Below are 15,289 nucleotides of genomic sequence, written 5' to 3' on the forward strand. Positions count from 1 at the left end.
CCCAGCAAGCTAAACGACTGACTCCAGTCTTACTGCTAGGTCTGGATTGGCAGAGTGTAATACCAAATTCCCAGGCCTATTTGCAGTAAGCAACAAACAAATACAAAGCTACACAGTACTGGCTAACGTTCATGAACTGACTAACCAACAAAGATTCAGCAGCATCTGCTTACCCTGAAAAGAGGCCTTATAAAGCAGGTGCTGTCCACGCCCCACTCAGACCTCACAGACTGTGAGCACAAAAACCAGCACCGGATCCCCTGCCGTGCACAGAGCCTATAACCACTGCACAGCAAAAGACCCGAACCGGAGTATCAGCTGCGCTCAGGTTACTCCACTAGCACTTGTCTCCCGGTTGCCATGACGACGTGGCAGCACAGGGCAGGAGACCCTAACAGTCTAACAATAAGGGCAGTAAAACTCTGGAAGCTCCTGTAATTTGGAAGGTATGCTCCAGAGGGTTACCTGAGGGGGAAGTATTGTGTGATGGTCTGTGTACTAAGGGGGTCATTCCGAGTTGATCGCTAGCTGCCGTTGTTCGCAGCGCAGTGATCAGGCTAAAAATCAGTATTTCTGCGCATGCGTATGCACCGCAATGCGCACGCACGACGTACGGGTACAAAGTTCTTTGTGGTTTTGCGCAGGTTCTAGCGAAGCTTTCAGTCGTACGGCACAACGCAGGAAGATTGACATGAAGTGGGCTTTTCTGGGTGTCAACCCACCGTTTTTAAGGAGTGCTTAGAAAAACGCAGGTGTGTCGGGGAAAACGCAGGCGCGGCTGGGCGAACGCTGGGCGGGTGTGTGATGTCAAAAGCCGTCCCACCATCGTTAGAATCAACGCACACGAAGAGTAAACTACAGGGCTGGTCTTGTTTTGCACAAAAAGATTTTGCAGACGCTCTGCTGCACAAGCATTCGCACTTCTGCAAAGCGAAAATAAACTCCCCTGTGGGCGGCGGCAATGCGTTTGCACGGCTGCTAAAAACTGCTAGTGAGCGATCAACTCGGAATGACCCCCTAAATGTCATACACCTCCCAGTCAGCCTGCAGCTCCTGTAACTACGACGGAGCCACCCTGGGCTATGTTCACCACCCTCCTGGGGACTCTGGTGGACCGTTTAGAAGAACTTGGAGGTACTCCCCTTTACAGGGGACATTTTATTTGGAGAAGACCTGAATAAAATAGTGTCTGAATTAGCAGCTGTTAAGACTGCTTTTCTTCCTACGAACTAATCCTTCTGCTCAGAAGGCGAATACTACCACTTTTCGTTCCTTTTGACCTCAGGGGAAAGCCAAGGGTCAGTCTTAAACCAGACAATCTCGTGCTCCCAAGACCACCAAGCCCAAGACGAAGCAGTCCTGGGTAGCCCGTCAGCCTGCTTCAAAACAAGACAAGCCTGCCGCATGACAGGACGGGCCTCCCCCTGGGGTACCCCAGGGTGGGATGCCGACTTCTACAGTTCGCCCAGGTCTGGTTAAAGACCACTTCAGACACTTGGGTACTGGAAGTTGTTTCTCACGGGTACGCTGTCTGCTTCAAGAGACGTTCCCCTCACCAGTTCTGCACTACGGTACTCCCTTCGGATCCGTTGAAGGAGCTGGCTGTGCAAACAGTGGTAGGTTCTCTCCTGAGTATAGGAGTGGTTGTGCCGGTACCTCAGTCCCAGCGTAACCCTGTTTCTTGTGCAGAAACCCAATGGGTCTTTTTGGCCTATTCTCAACCTCAAGTCACTGAACAAATTTGTGAGGGTCGCCAAATTTCGTATGGAAACATTGTTCTCTATTGTTCTGGCGATGGAACATGGAGATTACATGGTATTCCTGGATATACAGGATGCTTATCTGCATATTCCTATTGCCATATCGCATCAGCAGTTCCTGCGGTTTGCTATTGGCGACAGTCACTACCAATTCCAGGCTCTGCCATTCGGACTGGCCACAGCTCCTCGGATCTTCACCAAGGTTATGGCCGTGATGACGGTGTACCTCCGTCGCCAGGGAGTCAGAATCCTGCCGTACTTGGATGACCTACTTATTCTGGCGAGTTCCCACGATGTCCTCCTCAGTCATCTACAATTGACGGTGAGTTGCTTACAAGTCCACAGATGGCTGATCAACTGGAAGTAGTCCTCGCTGGTCCCAGCTCAGAGCATGGTGCACCTGGGGGTGCTCCTGGACACACACAGTCAGAGACTGTTCCTGTCTCCAGACAAGGTCCTGAAAATCCAGGACAGGATAAGATACTTCATCCGTCACCTCAGATTGTTGATTCACTCGGCGATGCAGGTACTTGGCCTGATGGTGTCAACGTTCCACATGGTGGAGTACGCTCAATTTCATTCCCTCCCTCTGCAATGATTAATTCTTGCCTGCCTCATCGGATCAGATCCCAATGGATCTTATTGACTCTGGAGGTTCGTTTGTCGCTGACCTGGTGGCTCCAGGACCAGCAATTGAGCAGGAGCCGTCCCTTCTGGATCCCCGACTGGGTCCTCCTGACGACGGTTGCCAGTCTGAGGGGATGGGGAGCGGTGTTGGAGTAACACTTTTTTCAGGGTCGGTGGACCAAGGAAGAGTCACTCCTCCCAATAAACATCCTAGAGTTGAGGGCGGTGTTCAATGTATTATCACTTGCCCTGTCTCTGGTACGGAAAAGACCGGTTCAGGTACGGTCAGACAACGCCAAGACAGTAGCATACATAAACCATCAAGGCGGCACTTGAAGCCGCATGGCTATGAAGGAAGTGTCAAAAATCCTTTTTAGGCGGAACGCCATCTGCCAAGTATATAGACAGTGTTCATTCCGGGTGTCCTGAACTGGGAAGTCGACAGGACGTACATGCCGGAGAGTGGAGTCTTCATCCAGAAGTCTTTCACCTCCTAGTGGACAGGTGGAGTCTACCGGACATAGACATAATGGCGTCTCGACACAATCACAAGGTTCCGGTCTTCGGATCAAGAACAAGGGATCCTCAAGCAGCGTTCGTGGATTCACTGGCAATTCCATGGAACTTTCAGCTGCCTTATGTGTTCCATCCAGTTTCACTCCTGTCCAGGATTCTACGGAAGTTCAAGCAGGAAGGAGGAATGCTGCTTCTAGTCGCTCCAGCGTGGCCCAAACGGCATTGGTTCTCAGACCTGCAGGGTCTATCGATGGGGCATCCCCTTCTACTTCCTCAACGACCAGACCTCCTCGTACAGGGCTCTTGTCTCTACCCAGATCTGGCAAGACTGGATTTGACGGTGTGGCTCTTGAAGCATCACTCCTGAGAGCCAAAAGATTTTCAGAGGAGGTTATTCAGACGATGTTGAAAGCCCGCAAACCGGCATCTATCCGGGTTTGGAATTCATACTTCACCTGGTGTGCTGAGAAGAATTACGATGTCCATAGATTCAGAACTTCCAGGATACTGACTTGTCTGCAAAAAGGCCTGGACTTAGGTCTTCGTCTGGCCTCCCTCAAAATTCATATATCTGCCTTGTCGGTTTGGTTTCAGAGAAAGATTGCCTCTATACCTGATGTTCAGACGTTCATTCAGGGCGTTATTCGGATTCAGCTTCCCTATGTCCCTCCTGTGGCTCCATGGGATTTGTCTGTTGTGCTGAAAGCTCTACAAGAGTCTCCATTTGAACCTCTTGAATCGGTGGACCTTAAATGTCTCGCAGCCAATGTCCTGTTCTTGCTGGCTATTGCCTATGCAAGATGAGTGTCGGACTTAGGCGCTTTGTCCTGTCGTCCGCCCTTTCTCATATTCCACCGGGACCAGACAGTTCTACGATCTCACCCAGGTTATTTGTCTAAGATGGTGTCATCTTTTCACCTTAACCAAGAGATTGTGGTTTCGGCTTTTGTCTCTTCTAATTTGTCTCCCAAAGAACGTTCTTTGATTGTGGTTAGGGCTCTCCGTATCAATGTGGAGAGGTCTGCCTCTATCAGGAGGTCAGATTCCCTTTTTGTTTGGTTTTGGTTTTCACAAACGTAGCTGGCCTGCGAATAAGCAAACCTTGGCCAGATGTATTAGAATGGTGATTGCAATGGTGATTGCCTCTGCGCAGGCTGGACTCCCAGCTCTTGTTGCAGTTAAAGCCCATTCTACTCGGTCTGTTAGATCTTCTTGGGCGGCCCGCCGTGGCGCGTCCCCAGAACAATTGTGCAAGGCGGCTACATTGACCTCAGTGAACACGTTCATTAGGTTCTATGCCTTTGATACTTACCCGCTAAGGAGCATCTCCTCCCTTGAGGAACGGCTTTAGGACATCCCCGATGTATTCCCTGTGGAACACAGTGTACCCCGCTGCAGAAAAGAAGAGTTATGGTAGACTTACCATGGTTAACTCTCTTTCTGCGAGGTATACTGGGTTCCACAGGGCACCCACCCTGACGCCCCTAGCTTCTTTGGGTTGTATGGCATTAGCCGCTGGTACCCTCTCCTGTCGTGAGATTGTGGTTCTATGTGACTAACATCTGCCTGCTCTTTTACCTGCTCCTGCATTGGACTGGTTAACGAAACTGAGCTCTCAGTGCCTGGAGGTAGGGTTATAGAGGAGGCCCCAATGCATCCTGGGACAGTCAAAGCACTGCCTGATGGTGCCTCTGGATCCAAGATCCCGCTCTAGACCCGGTGTATTCCCTGTGGAACCCAGTGTACCTCGCAGAAAGAGAGTTAACCATGGTAAGTCTACCATAACTCTCCTTATATGTGTTTTATATATATATATATATATATATATATATATAAACAAAACACAGGAAACTGCGGCACTCCGGTAGTAAACCTTGTATTGATTTACATGATCATAGTAGCAAATAAAGGTGGCGGCAACGTTTCGGTACGCGCAGGTACCGTTGTCAAGCCGCTTGCTAACAGGCTCTTTACAGCCTGTTAGCAAGCGGCTTGACAACGGTACCTGCGCGTACCGAAACATTGCTGCCACCTTTATTTGCTACTATGATCATGTAAATCAATACAAGGTTTACTACCGGAGTGCCGCAGTTTCCTGTGTTTTGTTTATTCATTCTTCTACTGAAGGCACCCATCTAGCTGCATTTGTGATAGCAACGAGTGCGGGTTCATTTGTTGGATTATATATATATATATATATATATATATATATATATATTTTATATATATATTTTTTTTTTTTGCCGGCCCTGACCAGGGTCCAAACTTCCCCTTGGTGGCCCTGAATATAGATAAGAGTATGTTATGGAGGAAAGAATTGGACTTCACCAAATATATACGTAGATAGTTGTGTTTGCAGGCATAATTATATGAAGAAGACTAAATAAGTTGCTGCACCACAGCCCAAACTGTCTATTATTAGCCCTGAGTACCGTATGAGCACCTTTAAAAGTACACAGTGTCCTTGGTATACCCGCTATCTGGTGTCCTGTGTATATCTGCATAGCCAGATTAAGGGGGTGATGCAGGGCATACTGTACCCCGGGCCCCCCTTTGTCAGGGGCCCCCCGCCAAAGCACACTGATATCACTAGCTTTCCCTCTTAATGCGAGAGCCATAATGTGAGCAGGACAGTATGCAGTGCAGGCAGAGACACAGGAATATAATGTTTCATGAGATACCAATAGAGCTTTCTGACCAGAGGAGAGATAGGAGGGTGAAGAGAGCTGTAAATGACACAGGGGTCCCAGCTTCTCCTCTTCACTGCCTGGGTGTCTGAGTCCTGTGTAAACTATTATGCAACTAAACCATTTGGGTCTAGAGATAGACACACACACACACACACACACACACACACACACACTTTCCTCTTAAGTCCTGTCCCAGTGTGTAAGTAGTACAGAGGCTGATGCTATATTTGCATGTGACAAGATAAATTATATTATATTTCTATAAGCATTTTAAAGTTGTTTAAGTTGTCTTTGTTCCACTACAAGAAAATTTAATAAAATAGTTTTCTTTCATTTAGGTGGAGCTACTGTATAAAACAGTACCCAGGCATTCTTAAACTATTACTTTAAAACTAATGTACACCTTTGGTATACATTTAATATACACAATCTATACCTCCCACCCATTCCAGGAGCAACAAAATGCTTTTTACCTTGACTTCCTCTTCCTTCTTAATTTATGATTGCAAACACCTGTGATGAATTACCTTTCTTATCAATGAAATAGTTCAACACATGTGACATCAATCATATATTAAGGGGGAAGTCCAGGTAGAGAGCATTTTGTTGCTCCTGAAATGGGACATGTTGGGAGGTATGCACAATCTAATATACATCCCCTAACTTCTACCAGGGTCCCCCTGTCTTGAGAGCCCCGGGCATCCCCAAGGCTTAATCCGGCCCTGTATATCTGGTGTCTGACTATCTAGTGTCCTGTGTGTACCTGGTTTCTGTCTACATGGCATCCTGGATTTACTCCAGATGTCCATATCCTGGATATACCTGGTGTCTGGCAACCTGGTGTCCCAATGTCCTGTGCACACCAGTCACTCATCTTCTGCTTGCTCTAGCTGGCAAGTGTGATGTTGGAAGACAACCAGCAGCCTAAATATATAGGGTTGACAGAAGCTTAAAAGTCCTGTTTGGTCCTGCCCAGCTTGCACTTTTTTTCTGACAGTTATCAGTGACAGCTAATAGGATAAAAAGGGGCATATTTATCACAAACTGCATCTCAAATATGTATGGGATAAAATCACCCAAATCCGCAATGCGATATTTGAATACATGGTAAGGATGTACCAAATATTGCATGTGAATCCTCTCCCCGCACTTTTTTTTCTCTTTTTTTTAATACGTTTTATTAAGTAGATCACAGTGAACAACAGGGACTATGACAATCAGAATCACAATAAAATTTCTCCCAGCGCTATTCAGGGACTGTGCCTACCCATACATCAGGGCTAACCCCCATCCTTCCGCTCAGCTAACACTTACCTGCACCCAGGATCGGTGATCGTGAATTCTGCTCACCTGATGCTGTGCTTCTGCTCTGTGACCCCGCCCATCTGATCTGTGCTGTAAACTGAGATGGCGGACAGAACATCACAGCAGCTCAGTTCACTGTACACATCAGATGATTGGGGTTACAGAGCACAGTGATCAGATCACCGATGCCTGGTCCTTGGATACAGCTGTAATTTTTTTTTTTTACTCTAACATTTTTTGTTGTTGTTTTTTTTTTTTAAATCTGTGACACCCTGACTGGAGACAGAAGACTACACCTACGCTCTGCTTTCACTGCTAGCAAGCCGGGATGGCTAAGCTAGAGTAGGTGATATGGGAGGAATGTGGCGTTATTATCACAGGGCTCCCTCCGGTATATTATTTTCACAATTAGAATTTAGTAAATTCTAGCAGATTGAATTTTCCATACTAAAGGGAAATGTAATCTGCTTACTAAAATAATGTGACTTTAAGGGCTTGTAGGAGAATTTGCAAATTCTCCTCCAATTGCCCTTTGACACATTTCTGTGATACTAAAATATTGTGAACAGGGTGTGAAAACATCCATTGTTACATTATAGTAGTAAAAATAATATTGATAACTATGCCCCCAAATCTCCCAGTTTCTAAATGTTTCTGCAAGTCTTATAGGCCCTACACACATGCCGATTTTTTGAAAGATATGAACGATCTCGTTCATAAATGAACGAGAACTCGGTCATATCTTTCAGTGTGGAGGCTCCAGCGATGAACGATGCGCGGCCCCGCGCTCGTTCATTGCTGGTCCCCCGTCGGCTGTGCATGCAGGCCAATATGGACGATCTCGTCCATATTTGCCTGCACGTCTATGGAGCCGGGTGACGGGGGGAGTGAAGAAACTTCACTCCCCCCGTCACTGCCCCCCCCGCCGCCGGGTCGCCCGTCGGCCGTATCGGCCGTCGGGCACCTCAGCGGCACATCGCCATATGTGTAGGGCCCATTAAGCATTTGGCTATTTATTTTTATTTTTTTAACATCTGTTTAATGATGTTAAGGTAGACAGAAAATAAAGACGTACAAGTACAAGATGACTGTATACAACCAGCAAATCAAAATATCCATCCGATACTAAAATTTAAAGGAGGTAGTTTACATGGGTAACGCATCATTATAAACATATAAACAGATGGGACTGAAATAACAATAAGAATTACATAACAAGCGGTAAATAGCAGAAAATAATCAATAAAGAAAAGAAGAAAAGATATACAAAAAATAACAATGAAATACTGAGTGAGACCTCGGGAACAATAAAAAACTCTTAAGAAATCAGTATCCGGACCAAGTAATTCACAATGTCAAATCACATATGATGGTATTCAATGGTGCAAGTCGAAAAAATGTCTTACAGGTACTGTGCGCGCGCCAAAAATGGGTGTGGCCAAATGCCACATGGGGCATGGCCAATGAAAATGGTGGCGTGATACACATATGATACACATATGGGGGGGGGGCAGATACACATATGATCCCAATAGTGCCATATACACGTTGCCCCACAGTGCCAGATACACAAATGCCCCCACTGTGTCAGATATACATTGCCCCCAGTGCCGGATACAGAAATTCCTCCACAGTGCCAGATATGCCCCCAGTGCCAGATACATATATGCCCCCAGTGCCAGTTATGCCCCCAGTGTAAGATACACATGTCCCCACAGTGCCAGATATGCCACCAGTGCCAGATACAGAAATGCCCCCAGTGCCAGATACACATGTCCCCCCAGTGCCAGATACAGAAATGCCCCCACAGTGCCAGATATGCCCCCAGTGCCAGATATGCCCCCAGTGCCAGATACAGAGATGCCCCCATTGGAAGATATGCCGCCAGTGCCAGATATGCCCCCAGTGCCAGATACAGAGATGCCCCCAGTGCCAGATATGCCCCCAGTGCCAGATACACATGTCCTCGCAGTGCCAGATATGCCCCCAGTGCCAGATACACATGCTTCCTCCCCTTCCCCTGCTGCTTACTGCGTTGCTGCTGTCCTGTTCCTGTGTGTGAGGGGAGGAGAGTGCAGCGTGCGCCTCTCCTGCCCCTCAGTCTCCGGCGGCGGTGCAGGTGTCACTCTACCTTCAATTAGGCGCCGATCCATGAGCCAATTAAGGCTTGTGGTCCGGCAGCCAATCAGGAGCCTTGGCTGCCGGTCCGCGAGCTCTGATTGGCTCACGGGCCGGCGCCGAATTGAAGGTAGACACTGAGGGGCAGGAGAGGCGCACGCTTCGCTCCCCTCCCCTCCTGCAGCAGCGGCGCGGTGAGCAGCAGCGGAGGGAGGGAGCGGCGGCCCGGCGGCGGTGGGTATGGCGTAACCACGGCTAAGTTCGTAAGGGTACGCTGTACCCACCCGTACCCGGCCACTTGCACCGCTGATGGTATTCAACGTATCCCCTTACATGAATACAATGAGCTCTCGTGAAAAGATAACTGGGATAAAAAAATGATTACCGAATTACATCCTTTTTACCTTGTACCGAAAATACAACCTCAAGATGCTAATTCTACTTGTCTGTAGAGAAACCATTCCGTGTTCTCAAAAAGTTTGAGTACCTTAAGGTACAGTTGTACAAGTATCAATTAGGCGATACTCCAAATTGAGCTGTTTGCACAGACGAGGGATGGAGAAGATAATGATGTGCAGGAGTGTGCATTGTTCATCGTCTGCGCCGTACACACTGGGTGATATTGTAATCAATATCGCTCAGGAGGGTAAAAATGAGCGATATTGTTGACATTTTTGTCTAGTGTGTACAGACGTTTAGTCTCAACAAGGAGCATTTAGCTATCTATTAATTTAGCCATAACCTAAGATGGTGCAATGACTACCTACAACAGACTACTGTATAATCATTAATACATGTATTCTCTGTATCTGCAGAAAGTGCGGAATCTTCGTGGTTTTGTTGATGTGCCCCGAATAAAATGCGTAGAAATTGTGACGACTGATATCAGCATACCCTGCAGAAATAAGTACGCCTTCCAGGTAAATGGTTTCCTTTAAATAATTATTATGCTTTAATTGCTACCGATTTTGATATGCAGGACAAGACTCTTTACAGAGATGGTTTTGTCCTTATCACCGACAAAGCACATTGATGTGTCTCTTACACATCACTGTACATTTTGGAATGTGGAAATTTAGACACCGACAAATGGTTAAAGGGGGTTGCCTACCTTGTGACAGATGGTAATTTCAATAATAAATTCTAAATCTTCCCCTCACACAAGTTAGCAACTAGATCCCAGGGCCTACTGAGGTAATCTCAAAGTGAACAACCTTACAGTATATGATTCAGCATAGAGGAGGGCCATGGCCTGGACTCTATGGAAGAAGATGCCTAGATGATGATCACCGGCTTGCCCATTCAGCAAAGCATATGGTAAAATAATAGGGCAGCTGCCTCAAGGTGATCTCATGCCAAGAACATCCAAAAAACCCATTCACAGAAAAATGCTGCGATTGTTCCATTAGGAACGTGGACTGACATACGATATGTGTAGATAGGCAGTTGTGGATCAAGATCTTGGCTTTGTACACGATGAATTGCTCATTCTGTCTGAAATGTGAAGACCTCGAAAACAGGGAGAGTAGAAATTACCTACCTACTGTACCTATGGAGTACAGGCATTCTGGAAACATTAGGGCAAATTGACCAGGACCCTTCTCTTAAGACATTTTCTATTTCACTAGTTCCATGTATCTAAGACCCTGAACTGGTCATGGACAGATGACACTAGCAGCCCAAAACAGGGCATGTTCTTGTACTGTACTTCTTGTACATGTACTGTATTTTAAATAGGAACAGTGTGCACATTCGGTGCATTCGGTGCGCAGCCCAAAACGGTACGTGTTCTTGCTGGGAAGGGACATGGACTCACAATAATACCCCCAGTTGAAATTGCGCCACAGAGTACTGCAACTTTATTCACATCATATCATGCAATAGTGTCTTATTCACGTTACATCACACAGTAGTACAACGTTATTTAATCTTATTAAAACTTTCTGCCAGTCCATTATCTGGGGCTACTGAGTGCCAATTCTTGTTAGGTCATTGTAATTGGAATGATTACTCATTCGGTCCCACTGTTCTTCTGTCAACCACTCCTAACAAAGCAGTTTGCATCTTACTCCTTAAATAAAGTGCCAAAGTACTGCATACAGTAGCTGTAATAAAGAGGGAAAGTAGTTTATCTGATGCCACTTTCCAGTCTTCCAAATACAGATATACAAAAACGCTGATCCCCGGGAGCCTGATGCCAGATCTACTATAATTATACAGTATATATATATATATATATATATATATATATATATAGTAATATATATATATATATATATATATATATATATAAAGTTATAGAAAAATATGCTGACTAGAGGAGAAACAGTATGGGAACACTTAAGATCTTATAGCCGAACGCGGAATGTATATTTCGCAGAACATGTCAATCATTTCTAGTCACACGCAATGTAAATGTATATGGTCACAATGTGAATTTCTGTGTCTGTATTTATTATTGCCTTACAGTATATAAATAAATGACGCTCCTGTCCCTCCTCAGGTCCTCCATGATAATTATTTTCTGTACATCTTCGCTCCAGACAGAGAGAGTCGCCAACAATGGGTGCTAGCTCTGAAAGAAGGTGAGTCATTTACTACCGTAGCTTAGTTTGCAGTTCAGAATGTCACCGACCAGTATACTGACATTCACAATGTTGGCAGCAGAAGGTACGCTTTGATGATGTCGGCATGGTTAAACTGTTGACATCATTAATGTTGACATTGGAAATGTTGACACTATCATAATGGCGACATTTCCATTAGCGTTATTGTTAAGGTTAGGGAGAGAATTATGTTAAAAAGATATTGTCGATATTTTAAGGATGTTGACATTATTAATACGTCAACATGTTCAATGTCGGCATTACAACCATGTCAGCTTCTCGTGTCAATATATTAATGTCAACATATCCTACACCCACTAGTCTAGCAGTATTAACTTTTAGTAGTAACAGTATTATCACAATATACTGTAATAATTATACTCGAAGGAGCTGATTCAGTGAGCCGCGAGTCGGGTCTTCCTGTGAGTAAGTGTCGGTATATGCTGCACTTCTGGTAGCTCCAAACTTGCAGCTTTGTGTTTGCAGCCCCATAGGAAGCAAGCTCAGCTACCACTGCTGGCATTGTCATGGCATTGCAATCACTACTCACACCCTCGTGGCTAATTGAATAAGCCCTAACACCGCAATTCAATTCTCAGCAACATTGGGGAATCTGGGCATTGCAGACTGGGCCGGATTAAGCCTTGTGGGGGCCCCCTCTAATAAAATTGACGCCCCATCGGCACTACACCACTTACCTTCACTCCGGACCGCTCACTCTCCACTGACCAGCAGTGTCGCAGCGTATTACATCATGTCTACAATCCTAACAGGAACCCGCTCTCAGCAGCAGACATGATGTAATACATTACCAGGGTGCAGACTGGTCCAGATTAATCCAATGTTAGTGGAACTGTGGTGCCTGCAGTGTGTGCCACACAGTGTCCCCTCCACTATGCCCCATGATGCGCACGCCCCCCAATATGCCCCACTGTGCCCCCTGAAAATGTGAATGTTATTTCTGTGTTTGCATGGGTTTCTACAGATGATCCACCGTCCTCCCATAATTCAAAAACATACTGGCAGGTCAGTTGGTTGCGGACTACTAAAGAAAAAGAAAAAAGAAACCTACTTAGGGGTATATTCAATTGAAGTCGAAACCTGCCGTCTGTTGAAAAGACGTCAGTTTTCAACTTTTTTTAGGTCGGAAGGGGTTCCAACCTATTCAATATTTTCGACAAGTTGAAAAATTTGACTTGTCGAAAAGCACGTGGATCGGCGGAATAGCTGCCGATCCACGTGCTTGTGCCGAAAACGGTCGGTTTTGGCCCCCTTTTCGACCATCTCAGTTCGACATCAAAAGATGTCGGACTGAGATGCGGACCCAGAGGAGGAGAGGGGGGAGAGCCGCAGGGAGACGGCGGACTGCCGCGGGCAGCCAGAGGAGAACAGCACTACCACATAGCGCTGCAGCAGGATGACACACACCCGCGCCGCTCACGGCAGCGTCCATTCAGCTCCAGCAAGCTGTATTAATGGACATTGTGCACCAATGTATAACGCTCTCCTTTTATCTGTGAGTCTCATGTGACAGTGTACGGCCAACTAAAGTTTTAGTTCTCGTCTAATATATCTAATGTACATTTTCAATCTAATATATCTAATGTACAGTGACCAAGGAAAACCACTGTCTCATACCCAAGTATCATCCTAACTTCTGGGCGGAGGGACGGTGGAGATGTTGTTGCCAGACGGAAAAGATGGCAGCTGGATGTACTCTATATGACCCAACGTTTGGCTGTAAGTAATGCCATGTATTTACACTGTGGTAACTATTATGCGCTGAACCTGTGAGTCTTCCTAACACATATATTTTAGTTTGTTCATATAATTATGGGCATTGCCAAATAGCATACTAATGTTCAAATACTCAGAGTGGTGGCTGTGGTGTACTGTAGTACAATTTATACTTAGAATTCATTTGTGTGAAAAGATGCGACCTATACAGGACAAAGGATGTTATACAGACACGGGCGCAGCTGCGCATCTGTACCCAATGTCTGCATCCAGAGGGTCTGTGCACACGGTTGCAAGGTGATTGACAGCGGCAGCTATCGGACGCGGCGTTTAGTGGATGAAGTCCGGACAACACAGGAGTGTCCAGGCCATTTTCAGCTCCTCTGAGAATAAAATGGTGGTGGACCACCTGCCAGCGCAGTCAGGGGTCGACCTCAAATCAATGCATTCACAATTAAATTGTGAACGGAAAACGGGGCAGCTCCATACACATGCTGGCGGCCTTGCCCTGTTCTGGAGTGGCCCCCAGCATGTGAGTGGATGGACACATATCTTGCTGCGGAAACAAGATATGCGTCAATCTCTGAATAACCCCCAATGACAACTTACTTACCTGCAACCAATCCCAAATTAGGTCACACATCTACAGTGCATCCGGAAAGTATTCACAGCGCTTCACTTTTTTCACATTTTGTTATGTTACAGCCCAGGCAGCCTTATTCCAAAATGGAATAAATTAATTATTTCCCTTAAAATTCTGCACACAATGGCCCTCATTCTGAGTTGATCGCTCGCTAGCTACTTTTAGCAGCCGTGCAAACGCATAGTTGCCGCCCATGGGGGAGTGTATTTTAGCTTTGCAGGAGTGCGAACGCCTGTGCAGCCGCGCGGCAGCAAACACATTTTGTGCAGAACAAGACCAGCCCTGTAGTTACTTATTCTGTGCGATAATTGCTGTGACGAATGACACGGTAATGACCTCAGATACCCGCCCAGCAAACGCCCGGCCACGCCTGCGTTTTTCCAAACACTCCCAGAAAATGGTCCGTTGCCACCCAGAAACTCCCATTTCCTGCCAATCTCCCTGCGTTCGCCAGTGCGACTGAAAGCGTCGCTAGAACCTGTGCAAAACCACGGTGCTCTTTGTACCCGTATGGCGCGCGTGCGTATTGCGGTGCATATGCATGCGCAGTTTTGCCATTTTTTTAAATGATCGCTACGCAGCGAACAACGGTAGCTAGCGATCAACTCGGAATGAGGGCCAATACCCTAATAGGGTCAATACCATAATAGTTTTTTTGAGATTTTTGCAAATATATTAAAAATAAAAAACTAAGAAATCACAAGTATATAAGTATTCACAACCCTTTGCTCAATACTTTGTTGATGCACCTTTGGCAGCAATTACAGCCTCAAGTCTTTTTGAATATGATGCCACAAGCTTGGCACACCTATCTTTGGGCAGTTTCGCCCATTCCTCTTTGCAGCACCTCTCAAGCTCCATCAGGTTGGATGGGAAGCGTCGGTGCACAGCCATTTTCAGATATCTCCAGAGATGTTCAATCGGATTCAAGTCTGGGCTCTGTCTCGCATGGCTTACGCTTCGGGCACACTATTATATTCCCCCTCCACGTCCACTGGAATGGTAACGTATAAAAAAGTTGTTTCAATGAAAAAAATCATGAAAAACTCACGTTGATTTTTTGACCTGTCAACATTTTAAATGTCGGTATTTTGACTGTGTCAGCATTTTTAATGTTGGTATTTTGACCATGTCGGTATTTTGACCTTGTCTGTATTTTGACCATTGGTCAATGGTTGTCGGTATTTTGACATTCGGGGTTTTGATTGTAGGTAAATTGACCGCATCCCTGAACAAGTGTACAATAAAACCCAAAAACAGAAGAATAAAAAGGAATATGCAAAGCTG

At 46.0% G+C, this 15,289-nt stretch overlaps 1 protein-coding gene across 1 annotated transcript in view; it reads left to right on the forward strand.

Moving 5' to 3' along the window:
- ITK (IL2 inducible T cell kinase) overlaps nucleotides 1–15,289 on the forward strand; it is a 158,169-nt gene that overhangs the window by 47,844 nt on the left and 95,036 nt on the right. The window contains exons 2-4 of the mRNA XM_063928378.1: nucleotides 9,832–9,936; nucleotides 11,520–11,601; nucleotides 13,234–13,362. Coding sequence (XP_063784448.1) covers nucleotides 9,832–9,936; nucleotides 11,520–11,601; nucleotides 13,234–13,362 — 316 coding nt within the window. The remainder of the gene's footprint in view (nucleotides 1–9,831; nucleotides 9,937–11,519; nucleotides 11,602–13,233; nucleotides 13,363–15,289) is intronic.

Source organism: Pseudophryne corroboree, chromosome 6 (assembly GCF_028390025.1).
Source record: "Pseudophryne corroboree isolate aPseCor3 chromosome 6, aPseCor3.hap2, whole genome shotgun sequence".
In the NCBI taxonomy this organism is placed as follows: Eukaryota; Metazoa; Chordata; class Amphibia; order Anura; family Myobatrachidae; genus Pseudophryne; species Pseudophryne corroboree.